This window comes from Melozone crissalis, unplaced genomic scaffold, assembly GCF_028551555.1.
Source record: "Melozone crissalis strain CALT ecotype California unplaced genomic scaffold, PUWL_Pcris_2 ptg000006l_1, whole genome shotgun sequence".
In the NCBI taxonomy this organism is placed as follows: Eukaryota; Metazoa; Chordata; class Aves; order Passeriformes; family Passerellidae; genus Melozone; species Melozone crissalis.
Window position 1 is genome coordinate 35578992 of NW_026535784.1, and position 23610 is coordinate 35602601.

At 38.5% G+C, this 23610-nt stretch overlaps 1 protein-coding gene across 1 annotated transcript; it reads left to right on the forward strand.

The window, feature by feature from the left end:
* The first annotated feature begins 1355 nt into the window (after window positions 1–1355).
* GASK1B (golgi associated kinase 1B) lies at window positions 1356–18090 on the forward strand. Its single transcript, XM_054294425.1, has 5 exons — window positions 1356–1500; window positions 2085–3368; window positions 10236–10450; window positions 13410–13636; window positions 13932–18090. The coding sequence occupies exons 2-5, from the start codon at window positions 2372–2374 to the stop codon at window positions 14137–14139; spliced, it is 1647 nt and encodes a 548-aa protein (XP_054150400.1). The 5' UTR covers window positions 1356–1500; window positions 2085–2371; the 3' UTR covers window positions 14140–18090.
* Window positions 18091–23610: the final 5520 nt, after the last annotated feature.

Below are 23610 nucleotides of genomic sequence, written 5' to 3' on the forward strand. Positions count from 1 at the left end.
GATTTTCTGCCACCATCCATTCCAAAGAACATACCAGCACCTGAGTTCTCTCTTCTGAACATAAGAAAAAAAGGAAATACAATTGCTATTATCACATTTAGAAAGCCTCAAAAAAACCCCAACAGTCAACACTGTACATCAGTATGTACACCACATTACGATTTCAAGGTTACAAATGAAATGAGAACTGAAGAATGACTCTCCATATCATTTTATAATTTCCTCCAGATAGTATTTAAAGAGTAGCAGTAGAAAGATTACTTAGATTACAGACAATTTCAGAGAATTGTTACAGCAGAGGAGTCCTGCTAGTGACTGGAATGTAGAGTGCTTTGGTGCTGCTTGGTTCTAACAGACAGGTGCTGTGTGCTTGCAGGAACTGGGTATTTGGAAACAACTGTTGCAGTGTGATGCATTTCCAACTCAAGCAACTTGTCTGGAGAGTTTGGAATCAATTCTGTTTGTTTGGGATATGCCCCATCAGTCAAATCTGAACTAAAACAAGAAAGAAGAACTGAAGTGGATGAAGAGATTTCTTACAATCCCAATTCCTCCAAAAACTCAGATTTGGAAAAAATAAGTAACAGGGAGGCTCTTTTACTGTTAATGGGCATGGATACTGCAGTTTTAACTTGGCAGTACATATTTAGACAGAAAGTAAGGATAAGTGATGGCATGTGGAAAAAAATGCAGTCATAAATTTTTGTAAATTAATATTGGACCAATATGAAACATAGACGAATGTCTTAACTATTCTCCTTTAGTAGTAGCTATGGAGAAGAGAATATCTCCACTCTTTGAATTACAGTGAACATATACATTTTATTATTTTATACTTAGACTAGGAAAGGAGTGAGATGTCAGAGGTTTGCCCTTAACTTCTGTCTGCCCCAACTTTTCCAGCTGTACAGGGACTCTGCTGTGCCTTGCTCCGGAAAGCGCAATTAGGAGACACTCTTGAGCTGTTTAGTGGCAGATTAATAACATTTTATAAGTGTCTATCTGTTTTTTCACTTCTCACCACAACAATATATGGTCCTCAAAAGTTTTAAAATCCAGGGAGTGGGTGGTATTTCACACTCAAAAAACCCCCAAAAAACTAAATGCAGTAAAGGGAGTTTCTTTAGTACATTTGCATGCAGTGCACTAGAGGGCTCTCAGGAGTTAGAAATAGATGGAATGCACTTTGGAAAGACACATACTTCACAGGACTTTTCATTACAGAATTTAAAATAGAAGTTGCTGTGGTTTTGTGTGTGGGGTTGTTTGGTTTGGTTTTTTTTTTTTTTTTTATAACGTGAGGTTCATGTAAGTTTACAGCAGTTCATATGCAACCACTTCTCAGTAAAGTTAGCTTCTCAACAGTTCTTAGCTTGCAATGAAATACCTAAATGTGAACCATACTTAAAAGTGAAATATGTTCTAGATGCCAGCTTTTACTCAGTTACTTTTATTAACCTAAGGAGTTTACCAGAACAAAGGATGTGTCAAGCTGAATAGGTAAGAAATTTTATTTTTATAGCAATCTGTATGTAATGTGCACCTATTCTTTGTTTCTTGGAAAGGATATATAAGCCACTGTCATTTTATTTTAAAAACTTTAGCTAGATTCGTTTTATGGCTTCACAAGAATGAAGAGAATTAACCATCTTTCAATTTTAATGTGTGTTTATGAATTATGGGAACTATATTCATAGTCAACAAGGGAAATTTGGCACTGCTAATATATTTTTATGTTAGTGAATATGTGCATATTTAACTACTAGTCACTGGTTCATAATTGGATCGTTTACAGCATTTCCATAACATGAGGCTTAGTGAAGACTTGTAAGAAAAAGATAATGATCTGGATTTGAAAGGAATTTCTTCTAATGCTGGAATACATCTGGCTGAGATTGAAAATTGAGCCTGTATTTAATGGTTTTGGTGTTTGATTTATACTGTAATGAGAAAGTAAAAGATTTATTCTGACAAATTCCTACATGCATACTCTCTCATCTAGAACTTCTTTTCTCTGAAAAATATAGAGCCACAGATGCCATGTGTGAGTAATGAAAGGAAATGCTACTATTTTCTTTTTGCAGTTTGCAGAGAAGATACATAGATCTTTTAGACTACAAGTCAGTAAACTTTGCTTACGCAGCTGGCTCCATTCATTCTCTGAAGCCAATCACTTCCTCTGTGGTGGCTGATAAGAATTTAACAATTTGAGAAGGTGGAGTGTCAGCATCCTTAGTGCTGACCACTTTCCCAGGCATATCAGTAGCCTCTGTCCATCACCCATGCTGGAAGCTACTTGGAAAAGGAGAAATAGAAATTGGGGAAGAGAAATAATGCATCATCATCCTGGCTGGAATGTACAGAAGACTTTATGCTGTTTTCATCATGTGGATTCACTAGAGAAATGACCCCTTTTGATCAGCCAAGTAAAATCAAAAACTTGTTTATTTGCTGCCTGTGGCCCTCACGGCTGCTGAGGCTCTGGATTTGCAGACGCCCGAGGACAAGGAGGAATCTGCTCGTGGGCACTGCCTGTGTGATCTACCTGGGATTCCTTGTCAGCCAAGTGGGTCATGTTTTACCACAGCACAAAGGAGGACATCGAAAGATCAGCTCCAGGAGTCTCCAAGATGCAGCTCAAACTCCTTTTCTGGGCATCCCACTGGATGGCACCCTGTCACCACCCAATTTCCAGGAACCCCAGCTTGGTAGCAATGGGACCTTGCTGCCACCCAATGTAGTTTATATCACCCTGCGGTCCAAGCGCAGCAAGCCTGCCAACATCAGAGGCACTGTGAAGCCAAAGCGCAGGAAGAAAAATGCAATCCCTGTGTCCTACGGGGAGCAGTTTCCAAAAGCCACTCTTGTGGGCTGGGAAGAGGCCTTTGCCCAACAGCCAGGGCGGGCCACAAGTGCTGCCGGCACCAAGGGAGCAGCGATTGCTCTGGAGGCAAGAAAGTACCAGCTGGATGAACACGGGCATAAAGGAATGGCTATCAGGGAGAGAGGTCACCAGAGACCTGGGAGGATTTCTGGAGCTGTAAAGGCACAGCTCCAGCCTGAGGAAAGCAATATCAGGATTTATAGCGAGAGCCCTCCCTCATGGATGAGCAAAGATGACATCCTAAACATGCGCATGCTGGCAGACTCTCCCATAGAGAGCATTCAAGAAGTTCCTTCACAAAAAGCAGTCCTGGCAGTATTTGCAAGAGGTCCCAGCACTACGGGAGCTGCTTGTAATCAAGGACACTGTGGAATTGTCAAAAGACCTCTGGACATGAGTGAGGTGTTTGCCTTTCATTTGGACAGGATCTTGGGGCTAAACAGGAGCTTACCTTCTGTAAGCAGGAGATCAGAGTTCTTCCAAGGTAACACATTCGTGTGGTTTTCAGTGTCTGCAGGTGGGGCGCAGAGGTTTCCATGGGGCAGCAGCAGCCACCCCCTTTAACTCCTGTGAGCCTGAGCACTAACCCCATTGTTACAGGGAAATAAAGCCAGTGTTTGTGTGTAACTTCTGCAGTGCAATCATTCTGTCCAGAGGATGAATACCCCAGAGTTTGCTTCAAATATGATAGAGTTGCTGGGGGCAGCAAGAGTTTCCTAACATGTGTCTGGAACAAGAAAAAAGAGAAAGAGCAATCAGTAGATTGCATGACATTGTACAGACTGTCTGAAGTGAAACTGGTGAGATTCCAGAATCTCTGTGATTCAATGGGTATTTCTTATTTTTAAAAATAAACTTCTCATCTTTTAGAATAGACTTTAATAAAATACTGTTGGAACTTTTCACAGAAGTTCATCTTTCAGGTGGTAGGAATGGGGTCTAGTTAACCTACTCAGAAAGGTAGGGAACCTGCCTGCAGAAGCTTGAATCTTCTGTCAGGGCACTAATCCCCTTGGGGACTGAAAATTTTTAAAAAGTGCTTCCCTTTCTTCAGTTAAAACCCAAACAAACTACATTTCAGTAAATTCAGCTGTACCTTTGGAGGTTCAGTACCCACATATATATAGATATATATTATCTAAAGAAACACACATAGTAAATACCTCAGTATGCATATTACATGATTAGTATAGAGTTTCCAATTAAAAAGTTGATTTTTAGCCTTTAGTGCAATTAAAGGTAGAATTCAGACACGTAATGTGAGCTAGAAGTCTACTTTAAAATTGCTACCTTCTTATGTCTTCAGCATAAGTCCTATTTTTATACAGTTCAAATTGAAAAGGACTATGTTGCATTTTAGTGAATCATTGCAAAAGTAGCTAGCTATGTTTTTACTGTTCATTTCTTGCTTTGAAATCAGTTGATACCAAATAGTTTTAGATCAGTCTGCATTTCTTAAAAAGAAAAGTAATGCTAGAAAGATTTTCTGAAATCTGACAGCAGGAAGACAACCTCGTGATTTCCAATGTCTTCCTTCTTTGTAAACCTTCCCTTTGGCAGCCTGTACAACAATGGGAATGAATCTCTAGGAACAACAGTTTGGAGGCTTCTGAATATTATTCATACTTGCAGAGCATGGAAGATACATTAGGCCCATTTTATTTTTAGGACCAAGATCTATTGCTATAGAGCTGTCATAAGGCATTAAGGCAGTTCAGATGGGGGAACTCTGCACAGTGTGGCTGCAGAGATGACAGACTGCAAACCTCAGAAAACTGCTATTAGGCTAATTGTGCATTGTGCTGCTCAGTGTCTGTCACCTTACAGTATGTTTTGGACTGTCTGGGACAGAGTGTGTCATTCTGCCCTCTAATTTTCTTTTCCTCATAACTGGCTAAGTTCCTATTGCAAGAGGAGTGTTGCTAGGTGATGAGAAGAGAAATAACACTATTTTGGTCTCACTTCATTTTTTCCAGCTAAAGGCTGAACAGAGCATTTGGAACAGTGACTGCACCTTGTCTCTTATGATTTCTTTAGCCTGGAAATATGCTGGAACTCAGATGCCTTATAACTACTTAAGCTCTTTACTATTTATGTGCTTGTGTCTGGCATAATGTGAAAATATTTGTGGTAGGAAAATGAGCAAAAATATAATTCTTAAAATAATGTTAGTAATTAGCTCACTGAAATGATCTAGATATGTTAAGATAGGTGAGCTCTGTAAAGTTTTTTACAGACTGGCTTGTGTGAATCAGTTATTCACATGGGAAAGCAAGCAATGCAGGATTAGAGACTGCATGTGTGTATGAATGTACACTAGTTCTGGGCTGACATATCTCTCTCCCCGACACATCCCTTTAGCTTGCCTCAGTTGTGATGTGATCCAACAAGACATGTTTGATGTAGCATTAAAATCTTAAAAAATGGGCTTTTCAAAACTGTCATTCATTTTGTCAAAAGCAGTTTCAAAGAACTGCTTAGTAAATCCCTGTACAGTTTCTATTTCCCTTATTCCCACAGATCTGACACTGACTTTTTTTAAAGTCTAGCAAAATACTGTATTCAAGGTCCCTGTCTGCTGCCCTCACCTTCCCTTGTTAACTGTAAACCCTTTTAAGTGTTAACTGAATTTTTTTGTGGCTTGTCCAATTTTTCCATCATCCATCCTCGATGGAAAAAGCAGGTATGGTAACTCCCTCATACTTTTACAATGAATTGACTGAATATAAAAAGCCTGAGTAGTATAGGTATCTGAGCTGGGCATAGAAGTCTAAAAGAGCATGATTTTGTGCATACACAAGCAGTCATTCATTACTTCCATTGCTACCTACAAGATGTGAAAAATATCTCCTATTAAAAAGAAGGACAATCCTGTAAAACACCAAGAAATAATAATAAAATTTTGTCTATTGTGGAATTAATGAAGGCTGACCCTTATGTATCTGAGTTTTGGGATGGTCACTTTAATACTACAGCATTAAGGTATTTCATTATTTCATAACCTTAACCTGAGGAATATGAGACATAAGTGACCTTCCTTGCAGCCCTACCTCAATGGCCTTTGCACAGGAGCTAAGTTAAATGCATGTATGTATGGCCTCCAGCTCAGCAACTGCATTTGCAGGCTGGGACAGTGGCAGTATTTTTTAGGCTGGAGCTACAGCTGGAGTTTGTGGGCTGGGGCAGGCTGGCTTCTCTGTCTCAGCTGACAGCTGTAAGGATAGTGCTCTGGCTCCTTGGGTAGTAGCAGTGAGGCTTTGGTGGCTTTTGGTACAACAGCTGCTGCTATGCAGTTTTTTTGCACCTCTTGCTGAGGGACTGAACTACTGTGTGCTGATGGCTGCTTCTCCTCCCCTCTGGTTTTCTGATATCCTGAGTCTGACTAAACTGAGAATAATAAGCACTGGTGTACTCAATCCACTGTTTGCCCAGAACCTCCTTTTTTCCCCCCAAACTTGCAAGAAACTCTTCCTTTGAGTAACACCTTTCATGGTTGGTTTAGTGCAAATAGATGAATGAGATGATAGCTCCACTGGTTGCACTTGTTGTTTTGCTTTACTGGCCTCTGCATGACTATAAAAGGGGTCCCAGTTTTTTCTGTGTTATATCCTGTGCTATCAGCCTGCTCTTGCCATCCCATCAAAAATTATGCAATATTAATTACCAATGTCAGGGCAAAGAATAAAAACCTAACACTGCTTCATGCATTCAGAGTGCTCTAAAATACTTTCACATAGTGCTGTAGCTCTCAAAGGGGTATGAGAGGCATATTTCCAGTATTCTGCTGGGTAGAGAAGTTAATGTACAAGCAATAATGCAGTCCATAGTCTAGAGAGCAACTAATGCACATTTCATGCATTCCTTAATACTGACATCCATATGAGCACAGGACAGAACATTGCAGTGAGATGCATAGGGAAGAAAGAAAAATAAATGGCCGAACTTCTCTCTGCTGTCTGCTTCTGTTCCTTATATTTCCCCTAAAAACTCAAAACTCTCAAAATTGTTCTCCGTATGCTGGTCCCTCTCATTTTCCGCACTAAATTCTCCTTTCTTGCTAATACATGGACAACTGCACTCTTCTTGCAAATGTGGCAGTGGTGAGATGTGCTGCCTTACAGTGAACAGTGGTGAGTTTGAGAAAGGGCTTGAACTACCTCATGAAAGATTTTCTGGTTTTAGTGTTGATCTTCTGGGCATGTTTGAAAATATTTTCTTTTGAGGAAGTTAGAAAAAGTGCTGTAGCTGTAAGTCAGAGCACAAGAGGAGAGAAATGTTTGCAAGAGCACAATGTGGTTCCTCACCACATGAAGTTCAGAAGCATGCAGTTTATTTTCAAAGTGATGTGGGGTGTGGAAATCCAGGGTGATGCCTGTGTTGAGGAAGCCATGCAGTGATATGTCAGTGAGCGGCACATGAAGCAGTTAAGAGTACCTTGAGGTGGTCTAGTCTCAGCAGCCTGAGATTTCATCTGTGCTAGCTTATTCAACTTAGATAAGACATTTTTAGAAATGTTCAAAATGTTTAGAAATGTTTAAAAATGTGTATGAATTACTTAGAAGATGGTTTCAGCATGAGTTTTGAAAAATCTTTCCCATAAAATTTTGAAGATTACCTTTGAACAGTTAAGTAGGTATATAGATCTAAAATGGCAGGTAAAAGTAAAATGAACCCAATCAGCTCTGGGTGAGATTCAGTGCAATGCAGCTGCAGCAACAGAAAAGCAATACCCCTCTGTGTTAATATGTAAAGCTGACTAAGAAAGAAGCACATACACTGGACTTTTTCTGAAATGTGCTTCACCTTTCCAGTTGTGGCTGTAGGTCTCTTCACTGTTGAGGCAACTTCAGCCCAATCCTAATGAGGTTTGAATCAGAAAAACTCCACTGATTTGATTGGGGTCGTGTCAATTAATGCAGCTGTGAATCAGACCCCTTATCTGCTTTAATTCAGCATCTTCATGTTTTTCCTGTGTCAAAAATTTGAGTCACAGCTCTTAACTGAAGCTGCTGTTTCATATTCCTGTAATCCAATTTATATTACAGAGTTGAAAGATTTTTTTTTGGATCATCTTTTCTGCTCCCATTTCCTTTGAAATGCAAACATTTCCTGTATTTAACCTTAGTCTTTCAAAAATGTTTTTGTATCTTAATGGAAACTGGCATGATATTATTCATAGTTTTCAAGTATTTATATTACTATTGTTTATCATGTCCTTTTTGGGTAGACAGGAGATGTTTGTTTTCTTAGAAAACTGTTTATGTATTTGATTTGTGGAAGAATTAATGAATAGTTACATAAATTGCTACTGGAGATATAAAAATAATAGATAAGATTTGGTCCTTATAAAAGCTGTCTTTTTTTTTTTGTGTGTGAGAATTCCCAATGATTACATAGACATTCTCCAAACTTTCTTGGAAAAGAAATCTAACTAATAGCTGATCTAACTTGTATAAAGTCATCTACAATGTAGATGATAGAGCCAGAGTGAGAGGGATGGAGAAATGGGTACGGTTTCCCAAATAAGTTACCTAAATGCTTCTTCAGGCACCTCAGTAGAGGAGAAGCCTGATTTTCAGGAGTGCTCACCTCATTTTTTCAGTGGAGGAGAGTGTGGAACATGGTGCTGATAAAGGTAATACTGATCATAAATAAAGAGTGTTTGATGTTCCTGATGGAAAGACATTGTGTGTTTCTAAGGACACTGGGCAACTGGGACAGAAGTTAAAGAAGTGGTGTTTGGGTTGGCTTGGCTTTGGAAGGACTACCTTGTATGTGCAAGCCATGGCAGAGAGAGGATCAGGCACATTCTGGTTTGGGAAGGAGCTGGATTTTCTCTTGGGCTGAATTGCATGCAGGGCTGGTCTGCCGTGCTTGTTTGGTGAATGGGAGATGGAACTTTGAGCATGTTTCAGAGCTAGGTACAGGCAAAGATCATTTCTTATCTGTTGTTTTACAACAGTCAGCATCCTTTGAACAAGCTGCTTTTTGATTCAGCTGTGTGGAGATTGTTTTTCACACTCCTGGCTGCTTACAAATGGAGCATTGACATTGGCAGCTTTTACCCTGCTGTTGGCACTGATACCTGTTTTCCACGGGCTATTTTCTGTCTGGGTTGCTTCTGAAGAAGGTGGCCTGGACCTCTTGCCTTCATGTGTTTCTAAAAGCTTTTTTGCAGATCCGTCTCTGTCTCCCTGGGCATGTGGAAGACAAAGAGACAATTTAGGCTGTACTTAACTATGCAATAAATTGTGCAATAGTGTAGACTGAGTTCAATGAACTTCAAGATGAATATGAATAATTTTTAAAGCTTTATATGTGTTCCAACACTTTTTAGTAAACAGCACTTAGGCTTTGCAGTTAAATGGTTCTTCCTCTCTGTACTAAGACATATTTTGATCTTCTGTCTACAAACCCTAAAATATAAAGGATTTCTTTGTTTTAATATGTACAAGCCACGGTCAGTCCAGGGTCCTTAGCAGTTTAAGCAGCAGTAGCATTGCATCAGGAATAAAAGGAGAATTTTGTAATAAAATAGATATCTCTGTTCCTTGATGCCGTGTGAAATAAATTTCAGTTTTTATACTGGAGAAGCTAATTTTAAATTCTTTGATGAGGTTTATTCTCACGGTGAAGCTGAACGCTAGAATTCAACAAAGAGAAGTCTTCTGTGTTTGTTTCAGGGAAGAGAAGAATATTCTTTACACAAAAGAACTAAAGAATTTGGTTAAAATATCTGCTATACAAAACAGATCTCATATCTAGGTAAAAAGCCCCAAACTTGTCAAGTTGTTTATTCATGCTATGCTCGCATTCTCTAGGGTTCTCATATATCCTTTCAGAGCTGTGGAGTAATAAATTATAGGTTTAAAATACTAAAAATAACAAAATAAATCCACTTTGAGTATAGGATTTGTGGTGTCTCTATGTCCATTATGCAAGGAAAACCCCCTTTGACATAAGTTTCCAGCTCTTGAAAATCAGCAGTTCACTGCAATCAGAAGGAAATTACATTCACACTGGCATTGGAGGCTTTTAACCTACCTAGAAACTTTTTAATAGTTTGGTTTAGTATATGATTTTGTACATTAGTCTCTTGCTTCAAACAAAGACAGTCTTCCATACATTGAAGACATTTATGCCTATGTTTCCAGTCCTGTGGTGGCTGGTTATGGATGTAGGATAAGACCACATTGACCAAAGAATGTTAAGATATTAGTCCCTGGCTGGTTCTCCTTCCAGGTCTGTAAAGTGGTACATTTACTAATGTTTAGGCAATGTCTAAAGAAGAATCAAATAAAACCGATAGTACTGCACTTATAATAATGGTATTTTGTTTCCCTTTTTTCAGGTGGTCAGGCCTGTCCTGTTATTCTCTGGGATTCCTCACTGAGTCCAACAGATAATAGTACCCATTCTTCAGTGAGGTTAACATGGGGACAATATCAGCAGCTATTGAAGAAGAAATGCTGGCAGAATGGTAAAGTTCCCAAAGCTGAGTGGGGCTGTACTGAAATTCATCATCATGAATGGTCCAAGATGGCACTCTTTGATTTTCTGTTGCAGGTAAAATGTTTACTGAACACAACTATTTGCCTCATAAGTCACATGATCAAACATAGGATTTTGAGAAATAGTAATTTTAGTGTGTTTCATTTTTTTTTTAATGGGAAAGAGAGGTATTTTCATAGTTTGAAATTATTTCTGGTCATTTCTTGTGATTAAAATATCCAAAATGCAGCTTACAATTAGGCAGGAAACCTAACTGACTCATTTCTTTTTAAAGAGGATGCAAAGGCTTTTTGCCTTGATTTATTTCATATTGAGTCAGGCATACTGTTTCTCCTTCACTCCTTGTTTCTCCAAACAGAGATCTTGACTGTGTTCACAACTGTAAATCTCTGTTTACTCTGTGGTCCTTCCTGCACCTCCCCAGCCCCAAGAGGTGACTGAAGTGGTTTTGGTGAGCTGCAATCTGGAGCAAGGTAACAGTTGTAGTGGATAATTTTTCCTTTTTAAAAAAAAACCAACCTAGACAGTGACTTAGCAAAAAAGGAGTAGAGCAGTGACTGGTGAATGATAAATCTGCTGTTCTATTATTCAGAAGGAGGGGTTGGTTAAAATAAGATACAGCAGGATTGCACTTCACATGACAGGAGACAAATTACTCTTGTACTAATAGCTGGTACCAGAGGGATTTATATCTCTGGTTGCCTACCAGACAAGAACATGCATTCCAGAAAGTGAGTGAAAGTGACTCTCATAGGTCTTAAAGACTACAGTTTTATCTGTGTGCTGTCAAAAGTTTATCAGCAGCAGAATATGAAAATTTGAAAGCAAAAAAAAGCCAAGAAACGATTCAATATTAAAAAAATAATAGCTGTGCTTCATGAATCATTCAGAAATAAAGAATAATGGTGAAAAGTATTCTCTGTTAAGCATAATTTATTCAGAAGAATAGGTTTGGCACTTCTAATAGATCTTCCTAATCTCTGTAAAATGCTGTAAAACATAGGAGCAGGATATAAAATGCTTATAGTTGACCTTTACTTGCCTCTTGCAAGAATTCAAGCAAAATGGATTCTTTAATTTTGGGGGTTTGGACCTCTTCTGTACATAAATGTATGATAGAAGATTCTGCCAAACTATAGGCATCAGTTCCTGAGTGTTCCATCATTATGTCTTAGTACTGAAATGTGCAAGATATTGTGAAGAGCTGTCTGTAAGAACAAGATTTCCTTGTCTATTTAGTGCATGCAGAGAAGTGCAAAGGAATGGAGTCTATGCATCAAAGGAGTCTTTCTGGAAGGATTCTGCTTTACTTTTTTACCTTCGGGTGGACTGAATAAGACATCTCAGGAGAGAGAAGCAAGAGGGGCTCTACAGCCTTCAGATAATAATTGCTGCTCATGAAAGGAGAAAGAGGAAGAGAAGTCTGTTCCTTTACTCAGGATTTTGATGTTTGGAAACAAACACTGTCAACAATACAACTAGAAATAGAACTACGTATAAAAAAATCTCAAAATCAAAGCAAACACAATTCTCAGACTTTCATTTGATTAAAGAGGTGACCTTTTTATTTCAACATGCAGCAAAATTCTGCATAAGATGGGGTCCTAATTTTGCTGGGAAGTTACAACAATAAAATTGTGATTTTAGAAGGCTTATGTGAACAGTAATGCTTTTATGCTTAGAGCAGTTTGAAGAGGTAACAGTAAATAACAAAGGACAGAAAAAATGATTGACTTTTGATGAGCCACTCATCAAGTCTTTTATGCACCAGACCAGTGCATCGAAGTGCACTGTGCACAGACCAGTGCACTCTCTAAACCCCTGTTAGCAGGAGCAGGTCTGCTGTCTGGGGAGATGAGCTGGAGCCAAAGGCAGCTCTAGGGCAGGCAGGGTCAGCAGCAGGAGAGGCAGGCCAGCAGGAAGGATGGTGAAAGCCACAGGCCCTATTTGTAGCCCTGTGAGCATCAGGCATGGCAAGACAGCTCCAAGACTGACAGGCAGGAATCTCAACCAACAACCTAGGAACAAGCAGCACAAAACACCCCCACACCCCCTCCTCCAAGGGACTCAGAGGGGGGCTGAGCTGCCTGAGCTTAAGGGGGCTCCTGTGCCCAGGGGCAAAGTCCAAGGTGAAGACTTCTAAGGGCAATCCAGGCCTATTTGTGTGATCAGGGCTGTAGCAATGTTGAATATTTACTCTCATCTACTCTTAAGGGGTAGCAGCACTTTCAAGGAGTGATTTATCCTTCCTGTATTCAATGGCTATCCTAAAATGGCATCCATTGCTCTGAATGTGCCTTGTTCTTGTCACTGTTTATGAAAGGGAACAGAAATGACCAAGTCAAAAGAGATGCCTAACATTTACAGCAACAAAATTAGTCCAGATTTATGTATTCTTTCCAGCTAAGTGCTGTGTGATGAATAGTTGAGGTTTTGCATGGGAAAAAATACTGTAGACCACCATGTCATAAAAGTATATACCACAGGGAGGCTGCTCTGTGGTTATAAATACACTGTTCTTACAGTATAAGACCAATTTTATAGCTTTTGATGGTTTTTTGTGCCCCTCACTGGTCTTTTCACTTATTTTGCTTACTGTTAGCCTAATAGATCCCACAAAATGAAGATCCTCTATGTGTGTCAGACTGTGCTATTTCTATTGTCTCCAGCACAGAAAATGTGAAAAAAAAGAGAAAGCTTCTGACAAAGAAAATAGAATTGTATTCACCATCTTGTTATTCCAGTTACACAGTGGTATTGTTCCATTATTTTCAAAGAATTTCTACTGACATAATAGATCATGGCTGTAAAATGGATAGAATTGAGAAATTGCTTTTAGCAGTACCTGAGGTGTGAGGACCAGGTCTTCAATGCTGTTTCACTGTTTTTAATTACACATGTCCTGAGCTTGCTTTCCTGTCAGCTGGGTTAGAGAGCAATGTCTTGCAGTGACACTTTGCCCCAAGTACTTTGGTATTGTTTTCACTTGGCACTCTGCTCCGCTTTGTTTTAGATCTATAATCGACTAGACAGAAATTGTTGTGGGTTCAAACCTCTCAAGGAGGATTCCTGCATGCAGCAAGGACTGAAGCTGAAATGCAATGATCAGGATGCTGTTGACCTGACACACATCGTTCAGAGAAGGCATGACCAAAGGCACTTGGCCTTTATAGACAATAAGGGTTTCTTTGACAGAAATGAGGACAACCTTGACTTCAAAATACTACAAGGAATCAATGAGTAAGTTTTAAATTATTAATTTTGTAAAAGGATTAATAATTTCTTGTTTGAGTTTGAAACACTAAGCTACTGGAATAGATATCATTGGCCCAAGACATTGTCAGGATGCATCTAAAAATGTATGAGTAATCCCTCAGCTGTAAAAGATACAATTAACATACATATGATTAGGCATGCATGGACTTCCTTTGCTGAGTTGCAGCCTATATTCTTAGAATTGATTGCTAAACCACAACATAAATATTGCAATTCAGAGTAATGGCAAAACCTGATGAATTTCTTTGTGCTTTTCCAGATTCCCTGCATCTGCAGTTTCAGTGCTGAGGAGCCAGCGTTTACGTGAGAAGTTACTCCAGTCTTTGTTCCTTGACAAAATATACTGGGAGAGCCAAGGAGGCAGAAAAGGAATTGAAAAGCTTATTGATGTAATAGAAAGGAGGTCCAAAATTCTTCTTACTTATATAAATGCACATGGAGCCAAAGTATTGCCCATGAATGAATGAATGAAACAGTCTTGTTTCCATCTGAAAGAAAGTCTTTAAAAAATGTTTTATGGGGCAGAAACTGACAGTAAAATTTATTTAATTCATAGCATTATTTTTTTCCTAAACTTTCAAGTTTACTTTTAAATAAGAAATTTTACATGGTTTAAAAGCAACATTTAAGTGTCAGCTGCACCTCAACACAGTGTAATCTCTTCTATGTCACCAGTGAAATGAAAATAAGCAAATGATAATATGCAGTAATATGGAGGTACCATGAACACTCTTTCTATTGAAGTGTTTGGAAATTAGCAGCAGGATTTTCAGTACATTAGGCTGGATTGCTCTTACTTCCCTCATTGAAGTCAGTAAATTTTATTGCAAGTTTAAATGGGAAAAGAGATGTGTAAGCACTTGTTACATTGATGACACTAGCTGAAACATGTATAGTACAGGAATTTGTTCTTTTATTAAGTACTCTAAAATGCCAACATTTCCGAGGGCTTTTACTTTATTTCATTTTGATCTTTTGGAATACGAGAACTAAATTCAGCTCTTTTAGATGCAGGAGTGTTTGCACTGGACATGAGGGAATTTTAAAACAGAGTGAGGAGAACATGGCTTTAGCAGTAATAATTATTTTGACAAATACAGTTTTTACTTGTCCATTATGGAGTACAATGCATCATGAGTCACTCATTGCAATGTATTTTTTTCAATGCAATTTGTTCTGATGTGGGGGTGGATGATCTGATATTTTCTGTTTAATGATTAACTGTGTATTTAAAAGAAAAAAAAGCTTTATCTTTGTGTGAATATGCTGCTAAATAAGTACATGTTTTGTTTTTGCAAAATCCTTGACAGTAGTTTTTGAGAATATTATCAAAAAGCAGAACTCCTAACGAGACTGTTGTTAAACCCAGCAGAGGAAATGTGTATTCTGTGTGCTCAGCTCTAGCCAGCAATTCAGGCTTGGGTTTCCATTAAGATTGACCACTATGGGGTGATGATTGTAACTGAGAACTTGCCCCAAGTGTTCTCACAAGTGTGGTTGTTAGGGAAGGTTGGATAAGTGCTTGAGATTTTTACCCTTGAAATGCTCCAGAAAGTAAATATCAATTGACACAGCCTATCATCCCATCCATCTTCTACCTGACTGTTTAGAAAAACTCTTACCATCTTTCTAGAGAAATATCATCTTTTTGCCATGAGGTAATGGTAGAAGTTGGATGCTTTCATAGCTACTCTTGTCTTTATGTGTTGTAAAAATATATAGGGTGTGAAAGAATATTGAAAGTGCTTGTATAATGTTATTAATGACAAACTAAAATGTCTCATGTCGCTGTTAGTGTGGATGGATGAATTTAATGTTTTAAATAACTACAATTCCACTGAAGCTAAAATCAGTTTTCTTTCTTAGTATCAGAAAACCCATTAGCAATAATTGCATTTCTAGAAGAAATAGATCTCATTATAGGCAGTGTTAAAAAGACTTAGTAAAATTTTAAGACCTTAGTCAGCTAAATAATCTTTTATTTTATTTTGTCAGCAAAGGACAGTTCAATTTATTAAAACTTCCTAGAACTTAACTATTGCCTCAAGAGAATGTGTTTTAGAGTGCCTTAGACTTTTTAACACCAAGGCAGAATTTTACAGGATTTTCAATTCATCCCTTTCTTTAAAGTGTTGTAACTTATTAGCCAGATAATTTTCATCACAGAAACAAAAATATTGCTTTGACTTGCACTGTGAGCAGAGTCTAGAGAAATAAATAATCATCAGAATACATTTCACATGGAATTCCTGTTGCAGTGGATTTCACTCTGTGGTGGTCATCACAATCAGTTTATCTCATTTTCTAGCCTGTCTCACAGGTTTCTTCCTGCTAGATACCTGTTCTAGCAATCAAATTTATAATCCCTCACTGCTGGGAGTGAGAGTAAGGCATGACTCTCAGCTGAGCTTAGGAGAGGGCCCAGCAGAGTTGTGAATGTAGCTGATTATGACAAGGTCCCATGAGAACTCTGTCTTCTATCTTTAGACTGCACATCCTGATGCTGAGTCATTGCCCAGTTGTAATTTTTTTCCAGAATTGGCTCATTGCTGAAGAAGACAAGGAAATCCATTATCTTTCCAGGCTGGATGATTTATTTTTTATGCTCATAACTTGATGCATTCTTCTCCATTTCTTCTGGACATGGACTAGTGTTTCCTTGAGCATGATAAATGCTTTTTTATTTGCCTGGCAGCTCAGTGCCAGCTCTTAAAGCAGCAATATAATTGCCTGTGAAATTGCCCTGAAGCTGACCTGAACCAATGCCTTTCAGTAGTCCTGGACTCAAGAGAACTGAGTAGTCACAATGCTGTGCATTACTTAAAAATCTGACCAAGTATGAAAAGTGTAACTGTAAAAAGCAAAATTTCTGGAGACTTTCCAAGGGGAAAGGAATACTCCCTATGCTGTGTTAGCATGCCATATTTCATGTACAAACACTCTTGTAGCCTTCAGGTAAGCCAGGAGACTCTTGGTGAAATTGGACAGTGAGACAGGATTGCAGATTACTTCTAGTTCTCTCATGTTGGTAACAAACTCCAGAAAGTGCTTTTCATCTTGCTTCTGTGGAGCTTGGTACGTAATTCAGTAATGTTAATAATACAAAATATAATTGCAATAGCTCTTATGAATGCATACTAGCCAAGTTCTAGCATTTTTTAAAATAAAAATGAAGAATTCTGTATTTTTTGTGTGCATTTGCATAAATGATATAGTAAAAAATACAAAAGGAGCACCTTAAGTTTGTTTATTCTCTGCTACTACATTTAAGATACCTGCTTCAGGAACAGGGATAAAGTTTATTGGAAAATTGGTTCACATCCTTTGGAAGTATCATGACTTTGGACTGACAAGAACTGCACTGTAGCTAAAGTAATATCAACTCAGAGGAAAAATCCAGAAGAAGCCTTATTCAACCTATGATGATTGATAGAAAGCCGAGAAACTGTGCTTTAGTCCTCTTTGCTGGGCTCTCTTCCATTTCTGGGCATTTGGGATCAGACAAGGATTGGTGTTGCACGTTGCATGGAAGGGTGTAACCAACAGCAACAGTGCAAACCTGTGGGTGGGAAAAGGCGATTATGTCATTCTTGAATCTGCCTGAAAGCCAGAACCACATGAAATGGAATTACTAAGAAAGTCAGAAGAGTTTGCTCTCAAAAGAGTTTGAGATTTCATAACACTGGAAGACAGAGCTTAAAATAAGTAGCACAGGCACAGATGCCTTAAAATTCCTTGGAAGCCTGCCAGCAAGTTAAAAGTTTTAAATGTTCCAGAAGCTGAGGACATGAAAACTGTGGAGCACTGTGAGAGCAGTTTCTTTCTTTTTTGTGCGGGTATTCTATATAACACCACACTAAAATAAATAAAAAACCAGATTAATTATGTGGTTTCAAGCTTACAAATGCAGATTCAGGGTACATTAAGGGACGAGGCTCCCACAGCAAACCTGGGAACACTTTCATGCATATGTGTGTATGCAGACACAAAAATACTTGTACATGTATTTATACTTTGGCTTTTTCTATAAAATGGTCAATTTGGCTAATAAAGAGTGAGCTGTTTATATAATTTACTGTTTACATGAAGAATTGTATTTGTGAGCCTAAGTCCAATTTTTGGTATACACAAGTTGAAGTTTAAACAAAATAATAGATGAAACTTTTGTCCTCAAAGGATTAACTCTTCCTTTGCTAACACATTTATATTATCTTAAAAGTTTTTTACTGACAGTTGTAGAGTAAAACAGCAGTATGTATCTGTGCTAAACTTCCAGAGTGATATCAACTCAGATTTTTAACAATGTTTTATACTAGATATTGAATTTCCATTTTATTTTGGAATTTGTGAATTTTTAAAGTCTATTTGTACTTTAATTAGTAACAGTAACAGTATTTTCACAGGTAATGACTCATTTGAATCTCAGCTGCTTTTGTCCTGTAATATGTAGACATATCCAAAATAAAGAAATATCTGTATCAGATTTTCAGTTCAGATCTTTAAGTTCCAATAAAAAAACCCCTAATACATATTATTGTAATATGTGGAGCATTAGTTACTGTTTATAAAGAACTATGGCCTTGAAACTGCTTCTTCATAGAAACAATCCAAATCAGATCATAGGAATTTTTCTGTGGAAATATTTTCTAGCTATTTACTCATGAGACTTGCAGCTCTTTCTCACTAAGCTGGTTCAGTGTAGCTGTGAATCTTCTGGTTGCTACAGCATGGGTATTTGCTACCTTCTTTAGCCATCCTGACAATAGCTACTTACACAAACACTGAGCAGAAAAGGCCATGCTTGTTTATAATGCCAGGACAGAAGCATTGGTCAATGACTCGTAAACTTCCCAACATGCCATGAGCAATCACAGGAACAGCAGAGAGACACTGGACTCCATGGGGTACAGAGACTCACACAGAGTTAAAGTAGCCTAAAAACTTTTGGCTTCTGAAGTTTTTAGTTTTTGTCATAATCCAAGAGAGACTAATGGGAAACACAAAGATGTGGAAACATTTAAAACATTCTCTTTCCCACAAAAAGTAGTTTGTTTTATTAAAAATATTTATTTTTGCACATTACTGCATGCTTCAGGCAAAATTCTGTCAGATACATTTGTGTGAATTAATTTCAATTTCACTGAATTATCCCATTTCCAGATAAAACAATTTAAGTCAGTTAGGTTAATCTGTATTCTCTGAGGTTGGAGAACTGAACCCTCAGGTCAAAGTGAGGCCTTGGGAGAGTGACATATTAATAAGGAGAGTTTCCTGAAATGTAGCATGAATATAGATTAGAATTTAGGTACTCTAAGCAGTATCTGTGGGATCCAAGAAGGATCCACAAGTGTTCTTTGAAGACTTTCAGCCTGTTCCACCTGTATTTCTGTGTGTGAGGACATTCAAAGAGGATTAGACAAATTCAAGGACAACAAATTTGTATATGGACTTTGTAAGAATTAGGTAAGGTTTTATCCTCTAACATTCCTGATACAACAATTCTGGGTGCTGGAGAATATAAGGGAAAGGGCCACAGACAGTGGCCCACGCTCATGTTCTCAGCTCACAGTCTGAGCTGTACTATTGGGCTGAGTGGCACCAAGCAGGAAATTCCACATATTTTTGCATTTGAAGGCTCTTCAGCCAGATGCAATATTGTAAGTTCTTCAGGCTTCCTCTTATAAATAAGAATATATAGAATTATCTTTGTGTGCAAGTAGGGGCATATGAATCTTGGGGTGTTGTGAATCTGCTTTGTCTTTGATGAAAGAAGAGAAGGAAAACAGAGGGCAAACTTCTAATGCCTAAAGATAATTTTCCAAAAGCATTTCCATGGATTTTGTTCTTTTGGAAAAAACAAAATGAACAAAAATGCAGAAACTTTTTTTTTCCTTACTGTGATGCATTGTCCTTTCTATATTTGGCACTATTTGGCACTGGGTGTATCAGTACCATTATGTGACTGAAATAAGTGGCTTTCTCTAAAAATTAGTTCAGTTTCAGTAGTTATTTCCTTTTTAGTCTTCTGCAGTACATTTAATTCTTACTAAATTATTTTGTTTCACTATTCACTGTTCAGGAACATTTTCTCTGTTTCCTTCCATGGAAAAGCTGGCATGGCATTCCATGGAGGTCTGTTAAGCTGTACAAGCACGCCTTATCAGAGGTATTCTTCAGCTGGCTATGAGAAACACTTTGAGATTTGGATGGAATTTATTAACTGTATGAAGTCCAGCCTTCTGAAGTGTGAGGATTATGCCTGACAGATGGTACAAGCTGGCAGTCCAATGTGCTCCTATGCTCTGGGAATTCTGAAACAGCTGCAGGTCACACAACTTAATTTTCAGATGTAAGTGGACATATCTCATGCTTTAGACAGGGTCTTTCTGGTCATCTGGCATTTTTTTTCCCTACCTCAGGTCTCCCAAAATAGAAATATGAAGTCAAAAAGTAAAAGTGAGAACTGGCTGAAGCATACTCTGAATACATCTGTGGCATAGTTGCGGTAAAGCAGTGAAACCCAAACGAAAGCTAGACCTGACTTATAAAAACATCATCCTGAAGGAAGATGAAAGGATTCCTCCTGCTATATATGACAAGACTTAACTCTAGAAACCCTCATTATGTGAGGGATATTCCCCCAGGGATATCTGAGGCTTTTGATCTGAGACATGACTGTAATGACTGTAGCAGCTCACTCCCCAAACTCCCATTCACTCATTCTACTACTGCTTTTCATGATCACATGAACAATTCTTCCATCACAATTCACTGGCTTATAACATGAAGGTTTTTGAAATTAGATAGAAATTGAATTGGAATATGTTAGAATACCCAGTATATACCTAAATTTTGTTGATTCTTTCAATGTAATAGGCTTAACTTTTTCTCCCTCTGGGACTGAATCACTTACATGAAAAACTGAACACTACACCTGCGCTTTTTATGTTACATCTAATCCTTACAAAATACAGATCTCTTTTGCAGCTGATCATTAACCAGGAATTTTTCTCTTGGTGATCTCCAACAATGTTAAGCATTGATATCAATAATTTCTCAGATTTCAACTACAAATGTGACATCTTTTTCCCTTACCAGATCTTTTTCTTCCATATAATGTTCCTGTTATTGCAGATATCACTGCTACTATCCAGAATTTCAGTTGCAGCTTGGATGGAAAAATGCTGGGAAGAGCCTCCCAATGAATTTCTTTTGTGTCCTTATTAGAGTGTACCCAGCTGAATTTTTGAAAGGTGGGTTCAGGTAAGAGATGGATTGTAATGAGAAATGTCAGAAGCCTGGTCATTGGGTTTTCTTCTTCTCTTTAATAGTTTGGTGGAAGAATGTTAGACCTGTTATAACACAGGTAATCCACAAAGAATTGCTGGGTCCATCTTGACTGGTCACTATTGTGGCCCTCATTTCTCCTGCTGTGGGTTCTTTTTCTCCTGTGGGTTTCCTTTGTAGTCACTCAGTTCCTGCTGCACTTTTGATTGGGAGACTTCCATTACAGGGTTTTTAGATGAGAAGACTTTGTGGCTTAAAAGGGAAGGGGAAATAAACCTCCCCTATTATATACATTAAATTTAGTATCCTGTTTTGTTAATAATCAGACTTGATGGAATTGTGTTGCAGTCCTGTTTCAGTGCTGTTCTGCCTTTCTCTGACCTTCTGCAGGACAGATACTCAGCTGGCTTGGTGTTTCCCCCAGACTCAGTGCACTGCCAGCTGCCTGAGCCATTCCTTCTGAAGTGACTTTCTGACTGAGCTCTGTGGCTCTTTCTGTGCAGCTGCAGGAGTCGCTGCACTTGGGATCGCAGCTGGGCCTGGGCTGATTCCCGGGATTTGTACCCCACTGGGTAGTGCTGATAAGACTCTTGTAGTTGCTGCTAGAAAGAGTGCAATACACCATCAAACCCAACCCTGCAGTCACACTTGAATGCTTGCTTGGCTGTATCAGCATGAGCAAAGCCAGTAAGGCAACTCATGCGACAGAAGCGTTGATGTATTCTGAGAGCCGCCAAAGGTCAAAGAACAAAAGAGATTAAATCCCCATTAAAATCACAGCTTTCCACTTCATTTTGCCTTGTGTGCTTGTATGTCCAAACTTGAACTTGAAATGCTAGTTTGCAAGTAGCTCTAATGTGCAAACACAGCTTTTGTCAATTTGTTAGTGTTTGTGTTGCGAAGCAAGAGATCCCAAAGCCAAAGAGCAACAGATTAAAGCTTATGCAGTGTCAACACCATACTGGGAAAGAATTCTTACCCTCTATCACAGTCTTATCAGAGTGATAATCTGCATGGCCACGAAGAGCTGACTCCTATTTTTTGCTACACTGTTGGCTTAGTGCTAAGATTTCTTTGATTTTCTGCTGTTAGCTTTACCACCCAGTGTAGATATCCCCGGGCTTTCACAATTGCTCTCTTTCCTGCTAAGAAAACAAAACTTACATGTGTTTCAGTACTTCTTGGCAACCTGCCTCCCACATATAGTTTAGGGTCAAATTTTCTACCTATTTGCTTTCCTTGATTTTAGGCATAGGTAATGGTATAATTAGCAAACAAAAATAAGTAATTTTTTTTCTTGGTTTGGGGATAAGTCCTGCCAAAAACTGTGTAAATATGCATCATAAGAAGGGACTGCAGATCATCAGAAAAAAGCATGCTTCAGAAGTGTAGGTCTGAAAATGTGATTTGATACTCATTCAGTTTTGCAAAAATAACTTCTGGAGCTGAATATTGCAGCTATTCCACTTTTTAAGGACTGGATGAATGTTTAAGAAAATTACGAGAATCTCTTTGACCAATTTTTTTTTATAAACTGCCACCCTCCCTGTCACTATATGTTGAGTGAAGCCTGGAAAAGTCCTGCACTTTGGATGACTTTTGCTGTGGGATCCAGATAAAGGGAGGCCATAATTTCTCACGTAGCTGTCTGTAATCTGCTTTCCTCAGCCCCCATCCCTGGGGGCCATTCTTACAACCTCTTGGAGCCACAATAGGCTTGTGTTACAACACAGTGTATGGTCAACTTTGCTAGATTCCTTCCTTCTCATGTATATGTTTCAGTTCCTTACTCGTAATTAAGTCCTTACTTGCATTAGTGAAAGCAAAGGCTGCATTCTTTAAGACTCACCTCTGAGCCTCCAGTTCAGGGAAACTTCTGCAATTGTTTCCTGTTTCTTGCTTGGCAAACAGATGTCACCAAGATCCATTCAAGCATTCTGGAGTGAACTCAATATGGATTATGCAATTTTCATATTTTTTCAGTGGAGAAAAAACACTAGGATTCTCCAGAAAAGGACCCTTTTGGCCAAGTTTGCAGCTGTTAATTCCCAATGAAAATAGGTGATTTCCTCCAGCCTACATGTTGACATCCAGCTTTCACCATATTCGTCTGGCTAAATTAGGAGATTGCCCAGTTGGAGTTGTGTTTTGTGGTGTGTCTCTCACATCATGAGTCACAGGCAATAAAGGGGCTAGCAAGATAGTTTGGAAAGAAGATAGCTAATGGAAGATTAGGTAATGGTGGATTGAATCTAGATTCTCTCTTAATTTACCCAGCTCCTCCCTAAACATTAGCAATGTTTAAATATACCCCTGGGCATGATTTCACAAAAAATGGAGACTTCAAATTGTCCACATAAGTTCTTTATGTGTTCCTAATGTAGGTTCTGATTCTTATTTATGCTGGCAGTTATATAACAGAGAATTCTGTGCAGTGAATTTAGTGTAAGGTGCTTCAGCATGTTAAATGAGCCCCAAATATATTCTATACTTGCTAAAATAAGTATCAGCTTTTGAGAAGCACAGTAGATAACATTCCACTGCTAGCTTAGGTGTGGTGTGACATATCTTTCCATTAACTGCAGATACAAAATCTTGTATCTGGAGTTAATGGAAAGATGTGTCACAGAGATATCCTGCGAATGCTCTCC